Source organism: Bufo bufo, chromosome 6 (assembly GCF_905171765.1).
Source record: "Bufo bufo chromosome 6, aBufBuf1.1, whole genome shotgun sequence".
Classification (NCBI taxonomy): domain Eukaryota; kingdom Metazoa; phylum Chordata; class Amphibia; order Anura; family Bufonidae; genus Bufo; species Bufo bufo.
Window position 1 is genome coordinate 155,631,614 of NC_053394.1, and position 11,956 is coordinate 155,643,569.

Genomic DNA, 11,956 nt, shown 5'->3' on the forward strand with positions numbered 1-11,956 from the left:
GCCCATTCCTGGTAACAGTAAGATTGAGTGATCAGGTTGTAAAGGTCAAACGGGTGGACAACAAGAAAGGGACCAAGTGCATGAAAAGGAGGGATATGGAGAAGTGGGTTCATGCAGATCAATGCAAACGGATGTAACTGATAAGAATGTGATGCTTCTCTTGTTCTTTTATTCCAGAATCTTAAATGAAGCATGAATTAACAGGCCGAAAATTCCGGATTCTGGATATGGAGATTACAACAGTTTTGTTGATGATTGGCATCACCTATGTTATCGGAGTGCAGGAATTGGAACAATCAGGAGATGAGGACACATTTATGTTTCCAGATGGGGAATATGAAAAGGCAATATTGATACCATCAGAATTGATAACCATGGACATGCCACAAAGAGTTAATAATCACGAAGTTAGGAGTAGGAAAGTGCGACTCATTCCAGAGGGAAAGGATGTAACCAAGAGATATTATCAGAATCCTGGTGGGCAATTCAAGTATAGGGTGGTTTTCTCTTTTGGGAGGGTAAATCATAGTTCAAATATTGGGAGATTGGCAATAACGCATGGTGCACAGGGAATATTGCCAGAATCACTACAACCATTCATGATGGCAACAATATATGTCAATGATACTGGTTATTGGCTGGGAGAAGAGTCTGACTTGCCAAATACGGGTGAGCAGAAAGGTATTCAATATGGAGTATTTAGTGACTACTTAAGGGAAGGAGAATATTTGTTTGTATGTGGCATATATTGGCATGACAATATGCACCCGATGTTCACTCCAAAAAATATTAACCTGGCTTATAGAAGGACAAGCCTTGGGGAAGCCAAAGACATTGATATGTCAATTCAACATGGTGGAAATTATCTTATCGGTACTATGTCCAAATCATATAAATCTTATAGGGAGATGGTCGGTCACTGGACATGTGGTACACGTGAAATAGAGATTGGGGGTATGCATATTGTTGATGCCACTCCAGATAATATTAAGCCATGCACAAACAAAGATTCTGAGAATACTCAAAAGGCCTTACAACTGGAAGAAGGACAACCCTTTCAAGTTAACCTAGACTCTGCCCAGACAATGGCTAGTGGTGTTCAATATGCGTTTATCACATGGCGGTTTAATATTTCTCTATGGTTAATTAAAACCCACTATCCAATATGTACAGGACATACAATGAATCAGGTGCGTTCCCTCTATCAATGGTTGATTTCCAAAAACACTAGGGCTCGTCAGCATTTGAGGAATGGGAAGAGCAGAGGAAAAAGGGATATGGTCGACACAATATTGGGTGGCGTAGGAGCTGGAATGGGAATCATTAATCAGGCAGATATTAGCGTCTTAAAAACCAAACTTGCAGCCATAGCATCTAACAGTAAAAACGGGTTTGAGGTACAAAGGGAAATTAATCAAATAATCAGTAACCTACAGCAGGGGCATATAGACACTAGCATTGGGGTAGCAACAGACGTTATTCAACATTTCAAGATGTTCGTGGAAAATATGCAGGCTGATGGGAGGAACATATCCTGGGCTCTGGCCTGTACACAAGGGCAGGTGGAACTATCAACTAATATAAAATTGGCGATTCAAACCTTGTATAATGGGCAATGGCCATATGAATTAATATCTCAGGCCACTGCTGCATTACCAGAGCTCCTCACTTTCACACACTCCAAATGGTGGGCGAGTGCTTGGATTGGATGTATTAATCATAACTTGGAAACGTGTTATGCCTCTTCCCTGATTCCATACACAAGCTCCCCGTTAGAGGTAGTGTATAAGGTCACTTCAATTGGTATTCTTACTGGAGGATCCACACTACTACATCCAAGATTAGACCATCCTCATGTAATCAGGAAGGATGGGGTGTGGAAGCAGGTTGATATTTCCCTCTGCTTACATAGAAATCAGGATATATTGTGTACACCAGGCCAGGATAGGTTGGTGGAGGACAAGTGTTGGAACAACTCGTCAGTTTGTGTTCTGGATGGGGAGTTTATTACAAAAGATAAGACACCAGTCACATACCTAGGACATCAGAGAATCTGTTTCTTTCTATTAAACATCACCAATGTAACTCTGATCACAAGTCAATGTTCAATAACAACAGCTGTGGATAAGGGTGCATGGTGCACGCTTGGTAATGTCACGGAAATCCAGACACCAAGTTGGAGATATGTGTTTCCCACCATTGCAAACTTATCTATTGATATTGAATATCATAACCCTGTCAATCTTCAAGCATTAAATTTGGGAATGGGGAAAGAGCTGCATGATTGGCTGATCAGATTTGATCAAGATGAATATTTGCTTAGAAAGCTACGGCAAGAAGGAGCTAATGCTACAATCGTTATACACCATGACCAGAAAGAGCTAAAACATATTACTCATCTGTTAGAAAATAATGCTAAGGGTTATTGGTGGGAGGTTATATTTGGGCATTCAAGTGCAGCCAATGGAATCTTAAATTTCTTAATCCATCCGATTGTGGTATTGCTCATTGTTGCTGTAGTTTTATCCTTATTGCAAATTTACATGTGTTGTATGACACGGTATCTATATAAAAGGCTCCAGGCCCTATCCATGGAAATAGAAATACAAACTAAATATAAAATTGCATCATGCGAATTAGATGTACCAAAGAGCCTGGAGGAACATCTTTTAAAATGTGACAACTGTGGCAGACAAGGACATAGCAGGGGAAAGTGCCTGATCCCTGAACGATACAACAGATTGTAATCAGAAAATGAATGTTTAGTTACATCATGCATGAAATACTTGAATTATATTTTCATGGTGTGCTTAGTATAGATGATATATGTATTTTGATTTTGTTGATAAGTATGTGAATATATTGATGATTCAAATGTTAATGACTTCCTCAATGTCCTAATAAGAGTGTAACAAGATTTATTGGAATGAATGGAAAGTGATGAATGGTGAGCGGCAGGATTCACCCTTACTCTATTCGGATGATGATGGACCGCAAGGTTGAAGAGAACTATGGACTGTAAAGTGGTCATCAATGGTGTGTCATTCAGACACAAAGGGGCATATGTTGGAAGTCAACATGAGTTTGATACAAGTTGATACACTTTGATAGACTTGGATGTGTTGATGGGGGAGCAATGGACTACTGTCATCCTGGTGTAAATAGCAATGTCAATAGGCCTAACATCTGAATAAGCCTGAACATCTTGTTTTCATCCTGTCGTAAACAGCATCTGTCATAAAAGCTGCAACAATAGCAATGTGAATAAGCTTGACATCTGAGTGATAAGAATGGAAATGAGATAGGGTTCCTGTTTCCCCTGTCCTGATGACTTGAAACCAGCCCCTGCGGTGTTATACACAATGGACTGCGCTTTTGTAATGGTGTAGGCATCCTGTCGGCCCTAAAAGGTCTGATTCTCAAGGAAGTTTGGACGGACAGCTGTTGACATAGCTGAAACAATATGCCATGCCTCAGGCCCAAGGCAAACTAAAAGGACACCAGCGCCATCCGCAGGAAGGTGGCAGTTACTGCATCAATATGAAGGAGTGGACTCAGATCAGATTACTGCAAGTTCATTGGACGAATGGTAATGAAGAAGGCCGGAAGATACTGGAGTAAGGGGTGGAATTGTGGGCGTGAATGTGGTTCGATTTGATATATAATATACACTAGATCAATGGTAGTTAGATATAGTTAGATATGTATTGATTGTTAGGAAGCTAGTACTAGTATGTTTATATTCTTTTCAAGTATAGGACATTGAAGGAAGGTTTGCTTTATACTCTGTTATCCATTTATCTTGTAACCTTTTACCTTACTTTTATTAATTAAATAAGCCATTGCTTAAATCCGGATTCCTCATCTTTCAAAGACATACAAGGATAGTCAGCAGAAACCCTTGGATACAACATAGCATGTCCTATTCTTGTCCGTTTTGCTGACAAGAATAGGTATGTCTACAATGGGCTGTGCGTTCCGTTCTGCAAATTGCAGAAGGCACACGGACGGCTTTAGTTTTTTTGCAGATCCGCGGTTTGCGGACCGCAAAAAACTGAACGTTCGTGTGCATGAGGCCAAAAAGTGAAATTTTTGGGAGTTTTTTTTCAATTTTAATTTGACTGCTAGGAGGTTAAAGGGGCTGCCACGCTCGTGTGCTTTTATTTGCACACCACCTCCCCTGTATCTGTGGAGAAGTGTAATTAAAGTTTCCTCTCCCACACCTGAATGGGATGAATGGCTGTATTTATAATACACCACCACTACAATGGAGTCAGACCCCTGCCAATTTGATACGGATGATATATCCTGAGGATAGATCATCGTGTGTCCCCACCAGTCAGCAGAGGCAGTCAAGTTTACAATGATTGTGTGACCCAATAACACTATAGAACAGCAGCATCTTACCACTGAACCACATGATGAACATCATCTTCGGGGTGATTTTGTGGTCCCGAAAGAAATTGAGCAGATAGGTCAAGGGGAAAATATTAACAGCACGTCCCAGCAGGACCAGCACCTGTGCAAAAGAAGCATGTGAGTCCACTGATCCATAGCACATTGCAGGGAGAATATACCTAATGTAGGAGTTATATATATATATATATATATATATATATATATATATTTAATCTATTTCATTTAATGTTTGTGTGTGTCGTTAAAACATAGAATCTATCCACTATAACAGTGACATCTAGAGTACCCCGCCTCTTTAACAGTGACCTCCACAGCTGTCTGCCCTCTTAACAGTGACATCCACAGCAACCTCCCCTTTAACAGGGACCTCCACAGTGGCCGCTCCTTTATTAGTGACCTCTAAAGTACTCTGTCTCATTAACAGTGATTTCCACAATAACCCGCCCCCTTAACAGTGACCTCCAGAGAGCTCCGTTCCTTTAAAATGTGACCTCCACAACACCCTGCCCCTTTACAGTGACCTCTACAGCACCGCGCCCCTTAACACTGACCTCGATAGCGAACCGTCCCCTTAACTGTGACCTAGACCGTCCCCTGCCCCCTTAACAGAGACCTCCACAGCGCCCGCCCCTGTAAGTGACCTCCACAGCAGTCCGCCCCTTTAACAGTGACCTCCACAGCAGCCCGCCCCTTTAACAGTGACCTCCACAGCAGCCCGCCCCCTTAACAGTGACCTCCACGGCAGCTTCCCCTATAATAGTGACCTCCACAGTGATTTCCACAACACCCCGCCCCCTTAACAGTGGGCTCTACAGCAATTTGACCCTTAACACTGACCTCCATAGTGGACCGTCCCCTTAACTGTGACCTCCACAGCAGCCTGCCCCTAGGGTGGCCAGAGGTCCAGTTTTAGGCCGGACAGTCCGGCTTTCAGACTCCCTGTCCTCTGGCTGATGCAGGGCCTGGACGGACACAGGGATGTTCTTTTGAACAGCTCACTCTCAGACAGCAGCACTTGAGCTGCAGTGAGAAAGTTACCCTCCCTCCCACTCTTGCAGCTAACAGAAGTTGATTTTCACCTTCATTTTTTCAATCCCCGTTGGCCTTGGAGTGGGAGGGGGAGTGGATTAGCGGGACCTGGAGGCAGGTTTTTAAGTCAGTCTTTTGAGGGTGGCCTGAATGGCCACCCTACCCACTCCCTTAACACTGTCATCCACAGTGCCCTGCCCCTTTAAAACTGACCTACAGCAGTGAAGAAAAATGGCTGGGTTGTTATGGAAACTTGGTGCTAAAACTGTGTGTATGTGGAGGCTAAGGGCCTGCGAGCTTCTATTGGCTGATCAGGGTCATGTGACCAGGCTTCTATTGGCTAATGCATTTTTGGGGAATATCTGAGGAACGGTACGTGCTAGAGAGCTGAACCGATCTAAAACCTTCCCGGACACCTGATGTACCGGTGTGCCAAACTTTGTGATTGTAAATGCGACAGTGCGGATGCTTTTAAATATATATATATATATAAAAACACAAATAGTGCAGCAGCACAGTCAGAAATAGTGAACTGGGTGCAATTCCCCACAGAGGTCGGCCCTTCCTCCACAATGTATACTTAGCAAATGACAAGGCAGCACTTCCAGCTTTAGGTGAACGGGTGAGGACCCCAAACTTTATTCCAAGCGACGTTTCGGCCTGCTCAATGAGGCCTTTATCAAGCTTGATAAAGGCCTCATTGAGCAGGCCGAAACGTCGCTTGGAATAAAGTTTGGGGTCCTCACCCGTTCACCTAAAGCTGGAAGTGCTGCCTCGTCATTTGCTATATATATATATATACATACACACACACACACACATATGTATTGCAATTACACATGTTTATTTCCTTTGTGTGTATTGGAACAACACATAAAAACAGAGGGAAAAAAAGCTAAAAATGATACAATTTCACGCAAAACTCCAAAAATGGGCTGGACAAACTTACTGGCACACTTAATATTTTTGATGCACACCCTTTGGAAGAAATAACGGAAATCAATAGCTTCCTATAACCATTAACAAGCTTCTTACATCTCCCAATTGGAATTTTGGACCATTAATTTTTTGCAAACTGTTCCAGGTCTCTCATATTTGAAGGGTGCCTTCTCCTAACAGCAATTTTAAGATCTCTCCACAGGTTTTCAATGGGATTTAGATCCGGACTCATTGCTGGCCACTTCAGAACTCAGAGAGGATAATGAATATAGACAGATAACGGTGGTGCAGTAATTCAACACAGACGTATAATATCTGTCTATCTAAAAAGGCCAAAAAAGAGTGCAAGAATAGAGCGCCAATCCCTATACTTCCTGAAAGGAATTAATGTAATTAAACTGCTGAGAGACATTTATATAATTTTATATATTGATATATTTATATAGATCAATACGGCCCTTTTATATATATATTCATTAATACTTAGTTTTTTAGTCACTAATACATCTAAGTCTGTGTTTGGTTATGTAACAATGTATTTATTTAGTTCCCATATTTTATTATCTATCAATATAATTAATCAGCTCTCATATTTTGTCATCTATATCGAGCAGTGCACTCCACTCTGGAACGCATGTCGACACAACAGACCTCTAGAACTGCCAGCCACCCCCCCCTAGGAACTCCCCCTTCCCGGGTACAGTGCGTTCCACACTGGTACGCATGACATATTGGCATCGCCTTGACCTAGGAGGCTTTCCGGAAGTGAAAAGAACGAACCAGAAGTGAGGGCAGAGCACATTTCGCTCAAAACACTGCCTTCACAGACATACTGTAAATAAGGGATTTCCTTTCACCCATCCCCTATTAATAGATTAATATTATTATATTCTGAATGATTTATTCCACTGAATATGGGCTTAAAGAAATTAGTACTATCATGAGTTCCAGGGTGGAACGCATCATACACTTCCGGTCCGGAAGTCATGTGACCAGGGAATTGTGGCGCGATCCCCGAGTCTGGTTTGTTTATTTTAGTGATATTTTTTATTGTATGCTCCTGAAGGGGATCTCCCCGAAACGCATTGAGCCACAAATTGTTCTAAACAAAAGGATTGACCAGAAGCCTGTGAGAAGTGTGCTGCCATCAAAATGTAATATACTATGTGCGATCCCGGCCAGGGGGGGTTCAAAGTCTCAGGTGTATTGAGTTTATCCTGTAGACAACCTACCAGCGAAGTGAGTGCATACTTACAGTATATATTTATCCGTATTGGATATTTACTTTATTTGGAATATACTATACACTATTAGGTGATATCTTCACATTTTATCTTTGTCCTATTGATACTGGGGACTTTTGCTCGATTTATCTTATTTTATCGAAAGTTTTTTATTTGTCTTACTATTGTACCAACTAACTGAGTGCTTAGCACCCATCTCCTCACTTATTAAATGATACTAATATATTAAGCGAACACCTGTCTCCCAGCAAATTACACTAAACAGAAGTTAATTACATTAATTCCTTTCAGGAAGTATAGGGATTGGCGCTCTATTCTTGCACTCTTTTGGCCTTTTTAGATATATATTATACATCTGGTGAAGTGTTGAACTACAGCACCACCGTTGTCTGTCTATAATCATTATCCTCTATGATCAGGTGTTTGGTTTAACCAACACTCCACTATTAGCTGCATTCCCTTGATATTCCGTACACTACATACATATATACCTTTTTTTCTCCCCTTTACTATTTGGTGTATTAGACCCCACCACTGCTGGCGCCCACGGTTCTTCATCTTTCAAGGGACCTATTATCCCTGGAGACTTGATTAACCTCCTCCTTTCTTCTTTTCTTTTATTTTTCAACTGCTCCCACTTCAGAACTCTCCAGCACTTTGTTCCCATCCATATCTTTGTGCTTCTTGAAGTATGTTTAGGGTCATTGTTTGCGTCCCCAATGACCTAGGATGCAAACCCAGCTTTCCTGACACATTGCACCCAAAATCCTTTAGTATTTTTTAGATTTCATGATGCCTTGCACACAGTCAAGGCAACCAAGTGCCAGAGGCAGCAAAACAACCCCAAAACATCTTTCAACCTCCACCACACCATATTTGACTTTAGGTACTGTGTTCTTTTCTTTGTAGGCCTCATTCCGTTTTCGGTAAACAGTAGAAACATGTGCTTCACCAAAAAGCTCTATGGTCTCATCTGTCCACAATATGCTTTCCCAAAAGGATTTTGGCTTACTCATGTACATTTTGGCAAACTGCAGTGTAGCTTTTTTTAGATCTTTGTGTCAGCAGTGGGGTCCACCTGGGTCTCCTGCCATGGCGTTTCATTTCATTCAAATGTCAACGGATAGTTTGCGCTGACACTGATGCTCCCTGAGCCTGCAGGACAGTTTGAATTTCTTTGGAACTTGATGGGGGCTGCTATCCATCATCTGGACTATCCTGCGTTAAATCTTTCATAATTTTTTCTCTTCTGTCTATGTCCAGGGAGATTAGCTACAGTGCCATGGGTTGTAAGCTTCTTGATTATGTTGCGCATCGTGGACAAAAGAACATCAAAATCTCTAGAGATGGACTGGTAACCTTTAGATTGTTGATATTTTTCCACAATTTTGGTTCTCAAGTCCTCAGACAGTTCCCTTCTCCTCTTTCTGTTTTCCATGCTATCTGTGGCACACACAGACACCCAATTCAAAGATTGAGTCAGCTTCTCCCCTTTTCATCTGGTTTCAGGTGTGATTTCTATATTGCCCACGCCTGTTACTTGAGTTTGAACGAGAATCACATGCTTGAAACAAAATTGTTTACCCACAATTTTGGAAAAAGGTGGCAACAATTCTGTTTGGCCCATTTTTGGAGTCTTCTGTGAAATTATGTCAGATTTGCCTTTTTTTCTCTCTTATTTGTGTTGTTCCAGTACACACAAAGGAAATAAACGTGTATAACAAAACATGTGTAATTGCAATAATTTTCTCTGAGAAATACTACATTTTCTGGAAAAATTTCAGGGGTGCCAATACTTTCAGCCACGACTGTGTGTGTGCGTGTGTATGTGTATACACAAACATACAGTGCCTTGCAAAAGTATTCACCGCCCTTGACTTTTTTTAGTATTTTGTTACATTATAGCCTTAAGTTCAATGTTTCTTTAATCTGAATTTTATGTGATGGATCAGAACACAATAGTCTAAGTTGGTCAAGTTAAATAAGAAAAATATATAAATAAAACTATTGTTTAGAAATATAAAACAAAAAATTGGCATGTGCGTATGTATTCACCCCCTTTGTTAGGAAGACCATACAAAGCTCTGGTGCATCCAATTACCTTCATAAGTCACATAATTAGTGAAATGATGTCCACCTGTGTGCAATCTAAGGGTCACATGATCTGTCAATACATATACACACCTTTTTTGAAAGGCCCCATAGGCTGCAAAACCTTAGCAAGAGGCATCACTAACCAAACACTGCCATGAAGGCCAAGTAACTCTCCAAACAAGTAAGGGACAAAGTTGTTGAGAAGTACAAGTCAGGGTTAGGTTATAAAAAAATATCCAAATCTTTGATGATCCCCAGGAGCACCATCAAATCTATCATAACCAAATGGAAAGAACATGGCACAACAGAAAACCTGCCAAGAGACAGCCGCCACCAAAACTCATGGACTGGGCAAGGACAGCATTAATCAGAGGCCGCAGAGAGACCTAAGGTAACCCTGGAAGAGCTGCAGAGTTCCATAGCAGAGACTGGAGTGAGTATCTGTACATAAGATGACAATAAGCCGTATGCTCCATAGAGTTGGGCTTTATGGCAGAGTGGCCAGAAGAAAGCCATTACTTTAAGCTAAAAACAAAAAGGCACGTTGTGAGTTTGCAAAAAGGCATGTGGGAGACTCCCAAAATGAATGGAGGAAGGTGCTCTGGTCTGATGAGACTAAATTTTAACTTTTCAGCCATGAAAGAAAACGCTATGTCTGGTGCAAACCCAACACATCACCCAAAGCACACCATCCCCACAGTGAAACATGGTGGTGGCAGCATCATGCTGTGGGGATGTTTTTCAGCAGGCTGGACTAGGAAACTGGTCAGGGTTGAGGGAAAGATGGATGGTGCAAAATACAGGCATATTCTTGAGCAAAACCTGTACCACTCTGGGCGCGATTTGAGGCTAGGGCGGAGGTTCACCTTCCAGCAGGACAATGACCCCAAACACACTGCTAAAGGAACACTGATGTGGCAAGCTCATACATAGAGACTTATCCAATGCGACCTGGAGCTGTGATTGCCGCAAAAGGTGGCTCTACAAAAGTATTGACTTTAGAGGGTGAATAGTTATGCACATTGACTTTTTCTGTTATTTTGTCCTATTTGTTGTTTGCTTCTCAATAAAAAATAAAAAAAACAACATCTTCAAAGTCTTTTCTGACCCATTGTAAGGTGAAATCAGACTCAACATACAATGTCTCAGACTCAGAACCAACCAATCAAGGCCACTTCTCTGGTAAAATAACTGGATTAGTTGCTAGATAGCAGCTATTGCTGTTATATGTAAGGAATTATTTTATTTTATCTGCTTATTATTTTTTAAATCTTCATTTTTCTCTTATCTTGGATGACATTTTGGGGCTTTGGAACAGATTACTCAAGTTACAATGGTTTTAACATACAATGGTCATCCTGGAACCAATTAATATTTTATCTTGTGGGACCACTGATATATATATATATATACACACACACACATACACACACACACATATATAAAGTATGTATCAACATATGTACTTACAATACACCAAATCACAAAAGAAATTTCAAACTTGTGTGGGAAACTGAATATTGACAGGCCAAGGAAAGCAAAGACGCAGGTTTCTGCAAATGACAAGAACAAACCGAGTTATAACATGAGTTATTCCACACCAAAACCTACCATTGTATACAGTAAACTCAGCACCCAACATATATGTTTGCCGTGCCATCACTCACCACACAGGAAGGCCACTGTTCTTAGTGTCTGTTGCATAAGAATCTGAGTAACCGGTGACAAATTGTGGTGTGTGTAATGAGACATCACAATTCCTGAGAACAAGATGGCCATAATACCTGAAATAAAAAAATACTGGCAAGTTAGGTTCTTTTCACATCTCGTCATCAAACAAACTACATTGTACCCAGGTCAGAATATACTGTACCATATTAAACAAACTACACTGCGCCAGAATACACCATGTCATGTCTAGTATTTAAGGTTGGTGCTCGTGACATCTTCAAGCCTCATCAAGACTACAGTCAATAGTCCAATCCAATGTTACGACCTCACACAAGAGTAGCAAGGGTTAGAAGAAAAGACTTCTTATAAAGGGAACCTTTCATCAACTTTATGCTGCCCATACGAACAGTAGTATAAAGTAGAGACAGTCGAGTTGATTTCAGCGGTCTGTCATTTATAAGTTAAAAGTAAGTGGTTGCCGAGAACCAACATCACAATCATTGCAGACTGGGCCTGGAAAAGAGTCCCGGCCACCTGAGAAGAGTCATGGTTATTCATGA

The 11,956-nt window shown here is 41.2% G+C and overlaps 1 protein-coding gene across 1 annotated transcript in view; it reads right to left on the minus strand.

Annotated features, from left to right (window-relative positions):
* The window catches only part of SLC9A8 (solute carrier family 9 member A8), a 31,163-nt gene extending 19,649 nt beyond the window's left edge, over positions 1-11,514 (minus strand). Inside the window, exons 1-3 of the mRNA XM_040437828.1 lie at positions 11,393-11,514; positions 11,196-11,278; positions 4,408-4,519 (exon numbers count right to left, since the gene is read on the minus strand). Of these exons, the coding sequence (XP_040293762.1) occupies positions 4,408-4,519; positions 11,196-11,278; positions 11,393-11,504 (307 nt within the window). The 5' untranslated portion in view covers positions 11,505-11,514. The remainder of the gene's footprint in view (positions 1-4,407; positions 4,520-11,195; positions 11,279-11,392) is intronic.
* Between the last annotated feature and the right edge of the window lie 442 nt (positions 11,515-11,956).